Source organism: Pristiophorus japonicus, chromosome 13 (assembly GCF_044704955.1).
Source record: "Pristiophorus japonicus isolate sPriJap1 chromosome 13, sPriJap1.hap1, whole genome shotgun sequence".
Classification (NCBI taxonomy): domain Eukaryota; kingdom Metazoa; phylum Chordata; class Chondrichthyes; family Pristiophoridae; genus Pristiophorus; species Pristiophorus japonicus.
This window is the reverse complement of record NC_091989.1, coordinates 21,824,922-21,844,219: the sequence shown is the minus strand read 5'-3', so window position 1 is coordinate 21,844,219 and position 19,298 is coordinate 21,824,922. Positions and strand designations below refer to the sequence as shown.

Below are 19,298 nucleotides of genomic sequence, written 5' to 3'. Positions count from 1 at the left end.
ACTGTTTTTTCATGCGTGATTCGTGGCAGTCGCTAAATGGGGCGGCCACACTTGATTCAGTGAGCAGGGCATAAGTGTGGTCGTTGCACCAGAACTGACGTCATGATCTGACTTATAGTCAGCCAGGCGCTTGCGTTTTGTGCTACTGGTAAACCTCAACTAAATTTTTGGGCGGGGTGCTACAAGCTGCGTGCCCAGTCGGTAAACTATTACGCTCGCATTAATGACCCTCCTGGCCGCTAACTGAGGCAGTAGACAACTGAATTTCCACCCCAAAGTGTTTTCTCCCAGTGTTAAACAAGGCCGAGAAAGCCTGCCCTGCCCATGGCTTCATCTCCAAGGATGTTTCTTTGAAGGAATGTCACTACTGCCTTTTGTCTGTTGAGACATTGTGAAATTTCAAATCATTTGGTTGAGTGCCGCATGTCCTTAATATTACACATTACCAGCTCTAGTCTTATATAACATATCTCACTGCTCTAATTCTATATCTAAATCTCACCTATACTACCCAGTGCATCCATTTTATATGCTGGGGATCATTCCCAGGAATTGTGCAATGGCACCCTGATTTAAAAAAACAAACACAAAATGCAAGGTAAGTTAGTCAGTGAGTGTAATTTGTTCATTTACCCCCACTCCCACTCTTAAATTGTTATCTTCCTTTGGTACAAAATCTAGGCTGACAGTCCAGTGCAGTACTGAGGAGGTGCTGCACTGTCGGTGGTGCCGAGTTTTGGATAAGACTTCAAACTGAAACCCCGTCTGCCCTCACAGTGAAGGATCCTATAACTATTTAAAGAAGAACAGCGGAGCTCTGTTGGAAAACTGACCATTTTACTAATGTGTGTAGGGCAGTGTTATCCAATAGAAATCGCTGACAACCACAGGTATGGCTACAGTGACACTATTTTAGCCACAGACATTAATTTTAGTAGAAAATAACTTGCACAATACAGGGGAAATGCACTTCACGTGTGCATGTTTGCTCAACAAACATCTACCACCATTCAATGACCAAGGAAGTAGAGCACTCAATGAGCAAAATAGACACCCACCTGCTCTGCTTTTCATCTTGCCATTTTCCCACCAAACCCAGATAAAGGTTAAAGTTCATGCACAGACGCCATGTGAATGTGAGTATTGAGATCACACGCCCTACAGCTCAGAATTTGCTGCAAAAATAATGGTGAGTTCACAGTGGACATTATTAGTGCGTAAAATACCCAGCAACTTGTGGAGAGGAAGAGATATGCCGTGAGTTGCGAATCGCCACAAATTGCTTGAAACTTTGCAGGCAAAAACCGGAGCTCACCATCAACCTCCCCACAAGCGTCAAGAAATTGCTGCATTAGCACTGTAAAAACAAATTAACCTCACTACAGAAAAGCAGGGCTACTATTTTCACAGTGTAAGGACCCTATTTAGGGAATTTATGCCTCCAATGGCCTTCCACTTTGAAACCAGTTGGCAATTAATGATAATTGTTCTCATCATAGGCAGTCCCTCGACTTGCTTCCACGGCAAAAAAAGGACGAGTTCACAGGTGTTTCAATGAAGGACCCGAACTACATCCTGAAGGGTGGAAGATGCCTGTGTGTGCAGTTTTTAACATGGGGTGACCATTGCACACCAGCCACCACACAGGCTTGACAGAGCTGGGTCTTGGACCAGAGGCAAGGAGTACCCAAGACAACGGGAGACCAGCTCTGCTGCACGGACCTAGTGTGCGCACGTATTGCAGTGTGGGCTGGCAGGTGCTGCCCCTGGGCCCCTGGCCCCGGATCACATCTCGCTACAGTCTCTCGCTGCTCCTTCGCCCCGATCTCGCTGCTCCTGCTGTATCTGCCCACGCTCCAATCACCGACCTGGATCTTGATGACGTCACTCTTCACAGCCGTCGCCCTCCTGCACCAGCTCGCGCTGTGCCTTGTAGTGGCATGCCTCCACGCTGCCCGTGACCACCGCTCACCGCTCCTTTTATGGCCCCAACCTGCCGCTGATGTTCCCTCGCAGGTCAGGGCCTCCACATGCCACATAAAGCATGCGACCAGGATGCAAGTTAAACTGGAAACATTATAAAAGGACAAACCAACACATCAGGGAATACCAGTAAATGACAGAACTAAAAAGAGCACAGATTGGAAAGTGTTTCACTGGACCCAGATGTCACTGAATGGGAATACACGGGCTGGTTACTGACGAGCAAAGCTGGAACTGTTTCTGATCAGCAAAGAGGAAGATCATCAAATTTGATTTGTTGTGAATTGCAATAAAGTATCTAGCAGCAGGCAGCAGCTGCCTCGGTTCTTGAATTTAAAAACCATCTGAACACTGGGCAGGAGGCTACCTTGCAGGTTTGTGTTATGTTCCATCGGCAAATAAACTGCGAACGACTCATTTTCCTGTATCTAATTCGGTGATATTTTAATAAACTTTGTTTAAATAATCAGATGACCAAGCTGCCACTTCAGAAGTTTACTAACCATTCAAATCTTTACATTTCATTGGCGAAGGTCCCAGATGCCCCGTTGCCCTCGCCGCGCTGTTAACAGCTCGCACTTCCAGCAATCTGTGGCGTAAAATTAATTAGAGCTGAAGGGTGAGAAAATTCCAACTCGCTGCGTTGGCCACGGAAATCCCCATTCCAGCAAATTCTGGGCCTAATGCCTCACCACCACCTTTGATGCCCTAGTCCCTATTAAAACCATTACTCTCTCTCACCCTGGCCATTTCCCCTGGTATGGCCCTCATCTTCGCTCCCTCAAGTCCAAGGAATGCAGACTTAAACGGATATGAGGACAACTGGTTCAGCCATTCACCGCCAGATCTAGCTGGACCACATAAACCATTATCAGGTCCTACTCTTTCCCGTCTGCCAAAATTGCTCACTATTCCAGGATCATTCTGGAATGTAAAGATAAACCCCGGCTACTATTCTCTACTGCTAACCATCTTCTTAAACCTCTCTCCCCAAAACTCACTTCCAACAACAAGTGCAAGGAGCTCATGGACTTCTTTGCCTCTAAGATTGAGACCATCCCTTCCTTCCCCTAGCCCAACAGGCCAAACTTCCTCTAAGGTTCCACCCTACCCTAGCCCAGAACTCGCATCTTTCTCCACTTTCTCTCCGATCTCCCCTCTTGACCTCTCCACTCTCAGCTTGTCCATGAGACCCACTTCCTGCTCCCTTGAACCTATTCCAATAAATTGCTAACCATCCAACTTCCTTTTCTAGCTCCCACGTAAGCCGACATTATTAACGGTTCTCTCCCTCCTCAGGTACTGTTCCCCTCTCCTTCAAATCTACCGTCACCACCCCTCTCAAAAAAACAACCCTTGGCCCAACTGTGCTTGCCAGCTACCGCCCCATCTCCAACCTCTCTTTCCTCTCCAAAGTCCTTGTTGTCGCCACCCATATTTGTGCCCATCTTTCCCGAAACGACTCAATGTCTGAATCCCTTGAATCCGATTTCCACCCCTGCCACAGTACCGAAATGGCACTCATTAAAGTCACAAATAGCATCCTTTGTGAATGTGACAAAAGTAAACTATCCCTTCTCGTTCTTCTCGACCGGTCTGCAACCTTTGACACGTTTGACAACTCCATCCTCCTCCAACGACTCTCCACCATCGTCCAGCTGGGTGGGACTGCACTCGCCTGGTTCCATTCTTATCTATCTAATCGTAGCCAGAAAATCACCTGCAATGGCTTCACTTCCCACTCCCGTATCGTTACCTCTGGTGTCCCCCAAGGATCTATCCTTTGCCTCCTCCTATTCTCAAATATATGTTGCCCCTTGGCGACATCATCCAAAAGCACAGCATCAGTTTCCACACGTACGCTGATGACACCCAGCTCCACATCACCACCATTTCTCTCGACCCCTCCACAGTCTCTAAATTGTCAGACTGTTTGTCCGACATCCAGTAATGGCTGAGCAGACATTTTCTCCAATGAAATATTGGGAAGACAAAAGCCATTGTTTTCAGTCCCCGCCACAAACTTCATTCCCTAGCCATCGACTCTATATCTCTCCCTAGTCGACGTAATTACTGAGGCGTACGAAAACATGGGCCTTACGCTAAACATCCGTAAGACAAAAGTCCTCCACCAGCTTGTCCTCGCCACATAGCGCGGCCCTGGACAAGGTGGACCATACCTCGGGAGCCTCAGCAACAAGAGCAGACATTGACGGCGAGATTCAACACCGCCTTCGGCCGCCTGAGGAAAAGAGTGTTTGAAGACCAGGCCCTCAAATCTACCACCAAGCTCAGGGTTTACAGAGCTGTAGTAATACCCGCCCTCCTATATGGCTCAGAGACATTGACCATGTACAGTAGACACCTCAAATCTCTGGAGAAATACCACCAAAGATGCCTCCTGGAAGGACAGACGCACCAACATTAGCATCTTCAACCAGGCTAACTCCCCAGCATTGAAATACTGACCACACTTGATCAGCTCCGCAGGGCAGGCCACATCGTTCACATGCCAGACACGAGACTCCCAAAGCAAGAGCTCTACTCGGAACTCCTTCACAGCAAACGAGCCAAAGGTGGGCAGAGGAAACGTTACAGGGATACCCTCAAAGCCTCCCAGAAAAGTGCAACATCCCCACTGACACCTGGAAGTCTCTGGCCAAAGATCGCCCTGAGTGAAGGAAGTGCATCCGGAAGGGCACTGAGCACCTCGAGTCTCATCGTCGAGAGCATACAGAAATCAAGCACAGGCAGCGGAAAGAGCGTGCAGCAAACCAGTCCCACCCACCCCTTCCCTCAACGACTATCTGTCCCACCTGTGACAGGGACTGTGGCTCTCATATGTTCAGCCACCTAAGGACTCATTTTAAGAGTGGAAGCAAATCTTCCTCGATTCCGAGGGAATGCCTCTGATGATGGATCTCTCCCTAACAACTGTCTGAGGCTGAACCAGACTGTTCACAACCTTGGTGTCATATTTGACCCTGAAATGTGCTTCTGACCACATATCTGCGGCATAACTAAAACAACCTATTTCCACCTCCATAACGTTGCCCATCTCCATCCCTGCCTCAGCTCATCTGCTGCTGAAACCCTCATCCATGTCTTTGTTACCTCAACACTCGATTATTTCCAATGCACTCCTGGCTGGGTTTCTACCCTACGTAAACTTGAGGTCATCCAAAACGCAGCTGTCATGTCCTAACTCAACTGCCGTGTCCAAACTCGCACCAAGTCCCACTCACCCATCACCCCTGTACTTGCTGACCTACATTGGCTCCCGGTTATGCAACGCCTCAATTTCAAAATTCTCATCCTTGTTTACAAGTCCCTCCATGGCCTCGTCCTTCCCTATCTCTGTAATCTCCTTCAGCCTCACAACCCCGGCCGTGCCTAGGCCCTAAGCTCTGGAATTCCCTTCCTAAACCTTCCTGCCTCTCTACCTCTTTGCTCCTCTCTGGTCATTATCACATCGCTGTTTGTGGGAGCTTGCTGTGCGCAAATTGGATGCCGCGTTTCCTACATTACAACGGTGACTACACTCCAAAAGTATACCATTGGCTGTAAAGCGCTTTGAGTCATCCAGTGGTTGCGAAAGGCGCTATATAAATCCAAGTATTTCTTTCTTTAAGACGCTCCTTATAACCTACCTCTTGGACCAAACTTTTGCTCCTCTGCCGTAGTTTCTTCTTATGTAGCCAGGGTTAAACTTTTGTCTTATAATACTCCTGTGAAGCGCCTTGGGATGTTTCACTACATTGGAGGCGCTATATAAATACAAGTTGTCGTTATTATTATTTGCTAATCAGAAATGCAATTAGTCACATCTGGAGCCCAAATGTGGCTAATGGCTCCGTGCTTACATCCGGGCCAGGGTGTCCCTGGAGATGGAGCACGCGGTGTCCACCGGTACGCTCGCGGCCTTCCGCGAGAGGTGGGCGCCGGAGGGACTGGAGTGCATTATAACCCCCAGCAACCAACTTTTAATTTGATTTTATACGTTTCAAAGTTTAATTTGTTTTAAATGCCGGTTTTAGTGTTCCCCCTCCCGTTTTATAGGGGGCACTTGTAAATTATGGTTTTAGAGCCCAAAAAAAAACACAAAAGAAAAATCTACCAAAATACAAAAAAAAAGGGCCTTGGGAAATGTTTGGAGTGTCCCCCAGATCCGGGGGGGGGGGGGGCACGATTTAATGTTTATGATTTAATGTTTATTGTTAACTCCGAAAGAGTTGTGGCTAGTGGCTAACGATAGGATACTTTGATCAGTGACTGAATATTTAGCACTGGCTGCTTGTCTGAATATTGGATCAATTGCCGACTGGAATTACCGAACCAAACTAAAGCAGTTTCTGCGATCGGCTTAAACCCGCGCCCGGGAATTCTGCAGGGTGAGGAAAAGCTTCAAGGGCGGCTATTAGTTTCAATAGCACATTGTATGTTACTTTAATTGAGTTCTTGGTATTTTTGCATATGCAGCAGTGTACAGCGCAGACGCCAGTTTGACAGCCTGAGGTCCATTTTGTTCCGGAAATTCCCTCCCCTTAACTGTTGGTTAGGTTTCGTAAACAAACCGAAGCGAAACGTCAATGGCGCAGCTTGTATAAAGAGAAGTGGAACAGTTGGAACCGGTAGGTTCAGGGCATAAAATTGTCCCAATAAAATCAGGAAAGGGAGAGGATGTATAACATTCAGCAAGGATTTGCGTGTGTGGTGTGTTTTTTTTTCCCATCGAAAATTAAAGTTGAATATTGTTCTTGGAGTTTCACAACTTAGTTTCACTTTTGCAATTTAAACACTAACAATCGGCCAGAACCCTGCGCCCAAACAGGCCCAGGGACCCATCCTCCTGACTCTCTGCGCCCGATTGTTTGCGTTTAGCTCCAATGTTGAGGTCCGTTTTCCAATTCTTCTGGTGTGGTGGGGCAGGTAGCGCACAAGAATCAGATTGGGCAATGTATCGCCGCGTTCCTGCCTTTGTTGCGCCAGCCGTCATTTTGATTCGAATAGACGGTAAAAGGATCCACTTCCCAATTGAATTTTCAAGTACCAATGGGCATATTGCACTGGCCGTGGATCCCTGTGTGCGCACCCTGGAGTGTGATCACCCAATACGATTGAGGCTTTCCGCGACCGATGGGCATCGCAGGGCGTTGACTACATCACTGCCCGTGTGAATGCCATTGTGATTAGGTGCTCGCCATGGCTCAGTTGTCACACTCTCATCTGAGTCAGAAAGTCACATTCCAGTGACTGGGGACCCGAAATTGCCCCTGGCCACTTGAAAGTGGCGGCCACGAGGCAGCGCGGAATGGCCGCCAACTCTCCGCGGAGGGGCTGCCATTTTGTAACTCGCCCTACCTCAGGAGCGCAGCAGTGTCAGGGGCCGCTCCGCCTATATTCCTGCCATGGCGTGCATGATGCGCCAGCCCCTTTCCAACTGGCAGGGACCCCATCACAAAATTGCCCGTGGGAATGGCCACGTCGCAGGTCAGGGGCCCCCGACAGCTTTTGATGCTGGTACACACTCTGTTCCGTGGATGCCCGGCCGCCCTTAAAGGGGAGGGCGCACTGCTGTCATGTTAATTTTTTAACATGACAGCCCGACAATTATGCCCCCGGGTTCGTACTGGGCAGCCTGGCACTCCCTCTTGGGTGCCATGCCGCTAGCCTGACCAAAACCTCCCTGGTGGTCCCATGGACCGAACTTAAAAGTATGCAGTGCTCACAGCAGTTCTCCCTTTTAACTGAAGGGGTGTGCCGCTGATGACTGGCCGGGGTGACGGACCCGCTGCAAGAGCACTTTCACCCCGCACCCAACTGGAACACCACACCCAGGCAACAAATTCAGAGTCCTGAATTTCTCCGGTATCTCCGCACCAGTCCAAAACTTTCAAATCCACTAGGTGCGCCTGTTTGGAGCGGGGCTCAATTTCGGCCCCTGAAGCTCAATGTAGGCCGACAATGCAATGCAGTACCGAGGAACTGCTGCACTGTCGGAGATGCCATTTTTCAGATGAGGCATTAAACCAACCTCTTGGGTGGATGTAAATAATCCCGTGACACACTTTCGATGAGCAGGTGAGTTCTCCCTGGTATCCTGGCTGATAATTATCTCTCAACAAACATCATTAAAACATTTATCTCATTGCTGTTTGTGAGTCTTTGCTGTGCACAAATTGTTTTGTTTCCTACATAAGAACAGTGATTACACTTCAAAAAGGCTCCGATCACTCATCAACAGCCATCCTCTGTCCAATGAAATGAGTAACGGGGGGAGCGGTGGTGGTGAAACTGGTGGTAGAAGATCGGCCATCTGTAATACAGCCCATTTTGGATCCACTACCGTCTGTATTATGTCCCACCAAAGTTTGTATCCTCCGTAAACTCATCCAAAACCTTCTCTCTCCACCTTCCTCTCCTGTTTGAAGGACCTCCTTTAAAAACCACCTGACCAAGCATGGTTTCTGTGCCAGTTCTTTGCTAGAGCAATCCAAAACTGATCTCACTTCCCTGCTCTCCTAGAGCCATAGATGTTTCAAGGTAGAGGACTACTGCAACTTTGAAAGCCTTTTTCTGCTGCACTCAACCCTTCAGATACTTGGAGAATAGGCTTTCCACTGGCTACTCTCAGCTGGTTTAAACCGCCAGCAGTTTATAGATGTAACCATCCTGAGGAGCCACAGACCAATATCCTGCTGTCCAAGACTGTCAACGAAGGACTACTGTAGGATCAAAGATACACGAGCATCCATCAAATATATTAATTATTAATCCACATGCAGTGATGATGAACCACAGTGATTATGTGAGAGAGAATAAAAAGTTGCAAATATATATTTTTTTTAATTTGAGTCTTATACTGTCCAGTTTTGATCCATCTTATTGGGGATATTTGAATGGACTACATGATTTCTGCATTAATTTTCTGGTCACCCCTATCTAATTCCTTTCACTTATGGCACCAGTGAAACTTGATGATGTGAAGTACCTAGGGTCTATTCTGTTTATTATCTCTCACCCTGGATACACGTTTGCCAAAAACCTTGCAAGAGATGCCCGGAAATGCATTCTTCTAATTCATTCAATTTTTCTGTGTTTTAAGTTTTCAGACAACGGATAATCTTCGGAACACCATGCTGTTGTCACTTTTGCTTCTCCAGAAGCCCCTGTTAGGTATGTGCTTTCTCTTTATACAGGAGGTTTGTGTCAGTACATAATCTGCTTTCTAGTTGGTTGTCACAGGATATGAAGCTGCCCTTAAGTCAGTTCATCTTTCGTCATTGGTTATTCATTGATCACTTCACATGTGTTCCTTTAGCAGTAAACCCATTGCTCAACATCATCATCATAGGCAGTCCCTCGAAATCGAGGAAGACTTGCTTCTACTCTAAAAGTGAGTTCTCAGGTGACTGAAGAGGCCAATATGGGAATTACAGTCTCTGTACAACAGTACAATGATGAATACTGACCTCTCTACTTATCCATTCTGTCCTTGTTTATTCTTCTCTCCTGTTTTATTACTTTAGCTACTTTTACTTTATTTCTAACTAATCAGAGCAATTCTAACATTCCTTCTGTTTCTTTTTTCTATTTTTTATTATATCAACATTAAAAATAGATACATTGAGAGGGTTGATGAGGGCAATGCGGTTGACGTGGTGTATATGGACTTCCAAAAGGCGTTTGATAACGTGCTACATAATAGGCTTGCCAGCAAAGTTGAAGCCCATGGAATAAAAGGGACAGTGGCAGCGTGGATACGAAATTGGCTAAGGGACAAAAAACAGAGAGTAGTGGTGAATGGTTCTTTTTCAGACTGGAGGAAGGTGTACAGTGGTGTTCCCAGGGGTCAGTACAAGGACCACTGCTTTTCTTGATTTATATTAATAACTTGAATATCAAAATTTGCAGGTGAAATGGGCGGACATGTGGCAGATGAAATTTAATGCAGAAAAATGCAAAGTGATACATTTTGGTAGGAAGGACAAGGAGTGGCAATATAAACTAAAGGGTACAATGTAAAAGGGGGTGCATGAACAGAGTGACCTGGAGGTATATGTGCACAAATCATTGAAAGTGGCAGGGCAGGTTGAGAGCGCGGTTAAAAAAACATACGAGATACTGGGCTTCATAAATAGAGGCATAGAGTACAAAAACAATGAAGTTATGATGAACCTTTATAAAACATTGGTTTGGCCTCAACTGGAGAATTGTGTCCAATTCTGGACACTGCACTTTAGGAAGGATATAAAGGCCTTAGGGTGCAGAAAAGGTTTCTGAGAATGATTCCAAGGATGAGGGTCTTCAGTTACGTGGATAGACTTGAGAAGCTGGGGTTGTTCTCCTGAGAGCACAAAAGGTTGAGAGGAGATTTGATAGAAGGTATTCAAAATCATGAGGGGTTTAGACAGAGTAGTTAGAGAGAAACTGTTCTCATTAGAAGGGTGGAGAACCAGAGGGCACAGATTTAAGGTGATGGGCAAAAGAATCAAAGGCGATATGAGGAAAAACTTTTTTACGCGGCGAGTGGTTAGGATCTGGAATGCACTGCCTGAAGGGGTGGCGGAGGCAGACTCAATCGTGGCTTTCACAAGGGAGTTGGATAAGTTCCTTAAGGAAAAAAAATTGCAGGGCTACGAGAAAAAGGTGGGTAAGTGGGACTTGCTGAAGTGCTCTTGTGGAGATCTGGCATGGGCCTCGATGGGCCGAATGGCCTCCTTCTGTGCTGTAAACATTCTATGATTCTAACATAGATTGTGAATGGTGGCTTGAGGAGATGGATACAAAATCAGTGAGTCTGGAGGGAGATTGAGGTCAGCAGAAATTCTTGTTTAGTACGGAGTTGTGGCATAGTCTCCCAAAAAAGTTACTGCTTTTTTGATTCCTTCCTTTTAAAAGAACGCAGGATAAATACCTGTTGAAGAATGGGGCTGGAGGTTAAACGGTTAAACACAACTATGGAAAGAACTTGCACTTAAAAAGCACCATATCACATCTTTCTGGACATCTCAAATGTTTCATATCTGAAGAGTTTTAAAGTGCAATCACTGTTTTTATGTGGACAAATGTGGCAGCCAATTTGTGCATAGCAAAATCCCACAAGCAGCACATAACATGAATGACTAGTTAATGTTTTTATTTCATGGTGATGGTTGAAGGAGGGAAATTGGTCAAGACAGCAGACAAACTTCCTGTGTTTCTTCAGATTCACAGAATCTTTTACATCCACTTGAACTGCCAGATTAAGTAGATAGGGCCTCATTTTAACATCTGAAGGATAGCATCTCCCTCAGAGCTTCACTGGAGTGTCAGTCGATATTATACATTGAAATCCTGAAGTAGCGAGTGTACCTATCCATAATGATCAAATACTCAATGATCCGCATACTGGTGGGATCATGGTTGAGTCATCATGGTTGTTGGCAATCAGTAACTAGTGGGGTGCCAAAGGGATCAGTGCTGGGACCCCAACTATTTACAATCTATATTAACGACTTGGATGAAGAGACCGAGTGTAACGTAGCCACGTTTGCTGATGCTACAAAGATGGGAGGAAAAGCAATGTGTGAGGACACAAAAAACTTGCAAAAGGACATAGACAGGCTAAGTGAGCGGGCAAAAATTTGGCAGATGGAGTATAATGTTGGAATATGTGAGGTTATGCACTTTGGCAGAAAAAAATTCAAAGAGCAAGTTATTATTTAAATGGAGAAAAATTGCAAAGTACAGCGGGACATGTGGGCCCTGGTGCATGAAACACAAAAGGTTAGTAAGCAGGTACAGCAAGTGATCAGGAAGGCCAATGGGTATCTTGGCCTTTATTGTAAAGGGGATGGAGTATAAAAACAGGGAAGTCTTGCTACAGTTATACAAGGTATTGGTGAGGCCACACCTGGAATACTGCGTACAGTTTTGGTTATCATATTTAAGAAAGGATATCCTTGCTTTTGGAGGCAGTTCAGAGAAGGTTCACTCGGTTGATTCCGGAGATGGGGAAGGTTGACTTATGAGGAAAGGTTAAGTAGGTTGTGCCTCTACTCATTGAAATGCAGAAGAATGAGAGGTGATCTTATCGAAATGTATAAGATTATGAGGGGGCTTGACAAGATGGATGCAGAGAGGATGTTTCCACTGATAGGGAAGACTAGAATTAGAGGGCATGATCTTAGAATAAGGGGCTGCCCATTTAAAACTGAGATGAGGAGGAATTTCTTCTCTGAGGGTTGTAAATCTGTGGAATTCGCTGCCTCAGAGAGCTGTGGAAGCTGGGGCATTGAATAAATTTAAGATCGAGATGGACAGTTTCTTAACCGATAAGGGGTTATGGGGAGCAGGCAGGGAAGTGGACCTGAGTCCATGATTGGATCAGCCATGATCGTATTAAATGGCGGAGTAGGTTTAAGGGGCCTTATGGTCTACTCCTGCTCTCATTTCTTATGTTCTTATGTTACAGCTAGGCTGGGTTGTAAGTGCAGGTTGGTAAATTGGATTAATGTTTTTCACGCCTGTCTTGTTTCCTGTAGTGGAGAGAGAGCTTTTACAGCTTTCTCTTGCAGTTTGTCCACCCTTAGGGAGATTGAGTAGGTTGGGTGGAAAGCCCCACAACCGATTGTATATGGAATGGACACACTCAATTGGCCAAATGGCTCTTCTTTCATGCTTCCTGTGTTCTTGTTTCTTCTATATATGATTCCAATGACTCCATGTTTGTCTGCAAAATTATATATATTGTATGTCCTATATCTTTATTAGGTGAAGGATTTTTCTCTTGGGCCTACGGAGTCCTGGGTGAAGACGTGTTGCTGCCCTGCACCTTCCCTGCTGCAGCCAGGTTCAATCTGCAGGATCTTGTCGTTAATTGGCAACGGACGGACAGTCACAAAGTGGTTCACAGCTTCTACAGTGAGGTGGACCATCCAGAGTATCAGGACCTAGCCTTCAGGGGACGGACCGAGCTGTTTTCCTCGGAATTCCCGAAAGGGAATGCGGCTCTTAAACTGAAAGGAGCGACTGCATCAGACAGGGGGAACTACACCTGCTATGTGGTTCAAGAGGACGGGAAGGGGTACATTGAGAACACGGTGGAGCTGGAATTGCTTGGTGAGCACGTGGACATCTCCCAGCAGTAAAAGAAAATAGGCTCAAGTTTTGTTGAGTGAATCGTGCTAGGGTAGGGAGTCAAATAAATCTGACATTTCCCCCCATAATCTCAGAACTGCTGCAAAGCTTTGATGTATTTTAAAGCGATCATATTTGGAGGAGGTTCATGAGAATGGAGCTTGTTAGATTGCGTAGTGTAGTAGGGATCGTTCACATGTTGGGCCACTTGTATGCCGCACAGAGGATGAATATTACTCCAGTTTGAGTAAAAATATCCACTTGTCAATTACTTTCTCCATTTGAATCATTTGACTCAGCCCACCATCTTTCTTCAGTCTGAGAAGAATAACATTTACCCCTTTAATCTGGTATTTAGATTTTAACTGCATTCCACTTAACTTTGACCTGAAGCTGCCTGTATTTGCAGATTCATGTAAGTAACGAGCTTCCAATGCACCCCAGGCACAAGCCTGACACTGAGTATCTAATGAAAACAGAAACCTGCCACTGCTGCAGACCTAAGAGGCCTATAGTAGGGCTGTCGGATTCAAGGTCTTCTGGTTGCTGTCCTAATCAGCTCGGAAGAACTCCACCTCTGATCCCTCTGCTGCCATCCCTGGCGAGGAAAAGGTTGCTCCTGTCTGCAGGGCACTGCTGCCTGCTGCTCTCCAGTCAGAGGCTGGGCGCAGGGCGTGAGACCTACTTCAATTGGGCATCCCCCTCACCCGCCTGGTGTTGGTGGTGGAGGAGGATGGGATGGGATTGTTGGTTACATGTTCGCTCGCCTTGTTAGCATGTCTCCAGGTGTAACAGCCCCGCCCCTCTCCGGGGAAACCCTGCAAATCCCAAGCAGTGTAAAGTGGATGGAGACCCAGCATTGGAATCTCCTCGGCCTTTTTTTCTTTTCTTCGTGTCTGGGAACTGAGCATCCCCACACTGCATGGGAGAGGAAAATCAAACCTCATACTTTCCTTCCCGACTCCCTGACATTTTCTACTGACTGACAGAGAACACTTGGTAAAATGAGGGCAGATGTATATCATTCAGCTGCTTTGTTTCACAAAGCAAGTGAACATAGATCAACAGTTATGATAAGATTCACTTAATTCAAATCAGTACAACTTGAGGTGATCCAAAACTCGGCTGTCCGTGTCCTAACTTGCACCCAGTCCCACTCACCCATCACCCCTAAGCTCGCTGAACTATATTGGCACTCGGATAAGCAACGCCTCGATTTCAAAATTCTCATCCTTGATTTCAAATCCCTCCATGGCCTCGGCCCTCCCTAACTCTGTAATCTCCTCCAGCTCCACAACCCCCCGCTCCCCCGAGGTGTCTTCGCTCCTCTAATTCTGGCTTCTTGAGCATCCCTGATTGTAATCGCTTAACCATTGGTGGCCGTGCCTTCTGTTGTCGAGGCCCTAAGCACTTGAATTCCCTGCCTAAACCCCTCCGCCTCTCTACCTCTCTTTCCTCCTTCAAGACGCTCCTTAAAACCAACCTCTTTGACCAAGCTTTTGGTCACCTACCTTAATTTCTCCTTATGTGGCTCAGTGTAAATTGTTTCTGTCTCATAATACTCCTGTAAAGCGCCTTGGGATGTTTTACTATGTTAAAGGTGCTATATAAATACAAGTTGTTGTTGTCTCACTACAAATTGTTAAGGAAAGCTCACGATCTTTATAGGCCACTTCTCATGAACATTGTCATTGCTGATTCATTATGGCATGACAAGTGTTATTGTGAACAAAACCCCAAGCAAATTAGGTATTTCCTTCAAAATCATCAAATGCCAAGTTATTTACCATTTAGGATGTAACTAATCATCCTGAGCTCCATTGCCCCACTTCCTATCTCAAGACTGCCATCTCGTTTCACAATGTGACCATAAAAATGAGTCAACAGGCGCGAATCACACATCCTGCACTTTCAACAGAAGCCAGCTAAATTGTAACATGACACATCAAACTCTGAAGCATTCTGGAAATAAACAACTTTAACCATTTCATTATTTCTAGCCACAGTACAAATTCACAAGCCAGTTAAGTAAAAAGAAAGCAAGAAACCTTAATCAAATGAGATTAAACCAAATCCTAAACCTACACATATATATATATATATATATAAAACACACAACTAGGGTATCTTACAATCTCAGTAGATTTAATATATAGATCTTACACTAAATCCAGTATACAGATCGTACACTCTCACTAGATCTAGTATACAGATCTTACACTAATATCACTATCTAGTCTGCAGATTTTACACTATTATCACTAGATCCAGTATACAGATCTTATACTAATATCATTAGATTTATTACGAGACTATTAAAAAACTATATCTCCATTTCACAGGAAGATTTGGTGATCTTGTTTCATCTCAATTCCTAATAGAAAGTTTTAACCATTTGGTCATACTTCTGCTAAATATCCTAGGTACACCACAGGATACTGGAACTGATGCCAAAGATCCAGTTTGGAAAAAAGGGCTGGGAATTACAGCTGTAATTCTGGTTTTAATCGGAGTTGGAACTGGAGTTAGAGTTGGAATTTGGGAACTGAAAAAGAAGCAACAAGATTCTGATGAGAGTGAGTAAAATGTTTAGGAAAACTGGGCACTCACCAAGCCACCTGCATAAATATAAATATGAGTTTAGTACTTTGAAATAATCTTCTACAACAATTGACTTAAAATTCAGTGTAAATTTTCTTGATTATTTATGGTTATGATTTCTTTACATTTGATGTGAATTTACCACATTGTATCCCACTTCTGAGCTGGCTATGTCTTAAAAACAATGTTAATGTTTGCCACACAGACTGAGCTTTATAGATATAAAATGGTTAATGTTATAGGTGCATGACGTGTGATATGATTGAGTTATATAGCTGTGTGATATAATTGTTAACTTATACTAAGGATACCATGTTTAGTGTTGAGCGACATAGGCTGCATTTACATTACAAACATAGCCTGATTGTGAAGTGGTTTTACTCCGTGCCAAAATTAATAGGTTGTGAGGCTAGATTTTCCAAATTCCCACTCCTACATGTGACGCTCTGCACTGGGACTGCAGAATTTTAAAGTCACCTCCATAGGGTAAGTTGAGGATCCGGAGTTGACTTGACTGAGGATTGAGAGCCCCTTCTCCAGGGGGAATTTTTGCTGTGGGCTCGGGTCAGCTCCTGACTCCAGAATTACACGACAGCTTAGTATCAGTGAGAAGTGGAGCTATTTGACACCGGTGCTAAGGGTGTAGTGTAAATGGAACCTCAACCTGTGCGTCAGACTCACCAAGCAGCAAACTGTTGCACAATAAAGTCCACATAACAATGTTCCATGCATTCCTTGTCATTGTAATCTGAATGTGACTTGTGGAGAATCTGGACAGATTTGTTGTAATTTAATCTCAACAAGTGTTCTGTGCGGGATTAATTTTTCGATAGTTAGCATGTTTGTGAATCCTACAGGTTCCACCTATGGCAAGTGACCTGTTAAGAAGCAGACACTAACTCAAGCTTATTCTGTTTGTTTCAGAGGCACCTTTGCTGGGAAACTCTGTAGAAGGTAATGAACTGAGCTCTGTTTTGTGTTTTTATTGGACTGCAGGCCATGTAGCCATCTTCACCTAAATAATAAAAATGGCTTCCTTGTTAATTATTTGAACCCAGCTGTACAAATAACCCCATCTATTCTTCAGAGGACTGTGATGACTTGTTCGCTTTTGCAATTTAGCCAGGCAAAGAATAATATTCAAATTATTAAGAAATTTGGGAAATGGACTCCATGAGCTAAAGGAGATATAAAATATAGACATGTGCCGGTCAAGTTTAAACTGTGTATATTGGTAACATATTAAAAAGCCATTTAGCGTATCAGGTTTACTCCTTTTAGAAAGCGTGTACAGTCTAATGGGTATCTGCAGTTCAGTCTGCAGTTCAAGAGCCACCAGAATAAGCCCACACCAATGGCGAGAATAGGAAGTGCAGTACCCTTTCAAGAAAAATGCCAAAATACTGCGGATGCTGGAAATCTGAAATAAAAACAAAAAATACTGGAAATACTCAGCAGGTCAAGCAGCATCTGTGCGGAGAGAAACAGAGTTAACGTTTCAGGTCGATGACCTTTTATCAGTTGTGATGCAAGGTCATTAACATGAAACATTAACTCTGTGTTTCTTTCCATAGATGCTGCCTGACCTGCTGAGTATTTCCAGTATTTTTTGTTTTAATTAAAGAACATTTCAAGTTTCCAGCAGCCCCATTATATACACACTCCCAGCACCCCCATTGTATATACATTCTCTCACTCCAATTAAGGCCACTTGTGCATTCTTGATTCTCATTGCCTGTGCATTGGTGGCTGCGTCTTCAGCTGCCTAGGGCCCAAGCTCTAGAATTTCCTCACTAGACACCTCTGTCTCTCTATCTCTCTATAGAAGATGCTCTATAAACCTAGTGAACATTCGATGTACCTCTTCTAAGGCAACTTTATCCTTCCATAGGTAAGGAGACCAAAACTGTACAGAGCTCCAGGTGTGGTCTCACCAAAACCCTACATAACTGCAGCAAGACTTCCTGGTGGGAATTGTTGCCAGCTCCTTCGTGTGCTAAAGAGCCTCCTGGGTGGCCAAGATTGGGTCTCAAGCTGAAACGCTGGTTTAGGCCACTTTTTGCACGAGAATCCATCTTGGTAAAAGAGTTAAATCTTGCGCTCGGAATGGCCGCCCGGAGGATTGTTATGGGGCTGATTGCCACTTAAATTACTTGCTAGCGCTCATTAATGAGGCTGCACGGCATATTTGTGGATGGCGCTTGATCCAACGTCCTCTCCTAACAATGACCAGCTGATTGGGAGTAAACTAGTCGTTGCTGAGGATTTTGAACGCTACTTAAAGGTACATCACCATTTATTGTTCACTTGCCACTGGAGGGTTGAAAAGGACTTTTGAAACACATTGGGAGACTTTCTGGTTAACTTTGTCACGACTTCACCAACACTTTAGCAACATTTATTCTGGAAATTCTCCGAGGACTTCACCTAAAAGAGTGAGTGCCGTGCTATTCTATCTTATTGGACACCTTATAGGAGTCACCAGGAGAAAAGGAGCGCTTGGTCATGGGCATCTTGCTAGGGGTCCCCCTTGGTCGACAGGAGGAATGGGAGAAGGAAATGAGGCCAGGCAGAGCAGCAGCAGCTGCTGCAGGAGAGATGGACAGGAGGGCGAGGTGGACCCCTTCCCCCCTGCAGATACAGGACATCCCTCCTCCTCTAAACCTCCATCAGGACCTCCAGTGCCGCGTCCGAGAACCTGTGCGCCCTCTCACTCGGTCCCTGAGCCATCCTGAAACCTGTCACTATTTGTCAGCCAACCCACTCAACACCATCAGTGGAAGTGGGTACATGGTATCCACATATACTGCTCCACAAAAATTACATTTAACCAGCGCTTGATTGTTAAACCTGCAGGTATCTATTTTAGTACCTCCAGGCAAGTTCAAATTATGGTAATTAGCAATGAGGACCAAAGTTTTACTAAAATTAGGCTTTCACACAGGCTAGTCTTATTAGCACAGCCCCCATTCAGTGCCTGTTTTCACCCTTTCACAAAAATTACACCCATTATATACTTATTCTCCAATCCCCTTGCAATAAAGGCTAACATACCATTTGCCTTCCTAATTGTTTGCTGTACCTGCATGTTAACTTTCTGTGATTTGTGTACAAGGACACCCTCTGAATGCCAACATTTACTAGTCTCTAAAAAAAAAAATATTCTGCTTTTCCATTCTTCCTATCAAAGTGGATAATCTCTCACTTCCCCACATTGTACTCCATTTGCCACCTTCTTGCCCAGCCTCTTTATGTCCTCCTCACTGCTTACCTTCCCACCTAGCTTTGTATCATCAGCAAATTTAGATACATTACATTCGGTCCCCTCATTTAAGTCATTGATATAGATTGTAAATAGCTGAAGCCCAAGCACTGATCTTTGCAACACTCCACTAGTTACACCCTGCCATCCCAAAAATTACCTCTTTATTCCGACATAAGAACATAAGAAATAGGAGCAGGAGTAGGCCATTTGGTCTGCTCTGCCATTCAATGAGATCATTGCTAATCTGAACTTGGCCTTAACTCCACTTTCCTGCCCGTACCCCATAACCCTTGACTCCCTTATCGTTCAAAAATCTGTCTATCTCCAC

At 44.9% G+C, this 19,298-nt stretch overlaps 1 protein-coding gene across 1 annotated transcript in view; it reads left to right on the top strand.

The window, feature by feature from the left end:
- Positions 1–6,544: 6,544 nt before the first annotated feature.
- LOC139278451 (NACHT, LRR and PYD domains-containing protein 6-like) overlaps positions 6,545–19,298 on the top strand; it is a 28,876-nt gene continuing 16,122 nt past the window's right edge. The window contains exons 1-5 of the mRNA XM_070897242.1: positions 6,545–6,614; positions 9,089–9,159; positions 12,739–13,086; positions 15,528–15,680; positions 16,630–16,659. Of these exons, the coding sequence (XP_070753343.1) occupies positions 9,120–9,159; positions 12,739–13,086; positions 15,528–15,680; positions 16,630–16,659 (571 nt within the window). The 5' untranslated portion in view covers positions 6,545–6,614; positions 9,089–9,119. The remainder of the gene's footprint in view (positions 6,615–9,088; positions 9,160–12,738; positions 13,087–15,527; positions 15,681–16,629; positions 16,660–19,298) is intronic.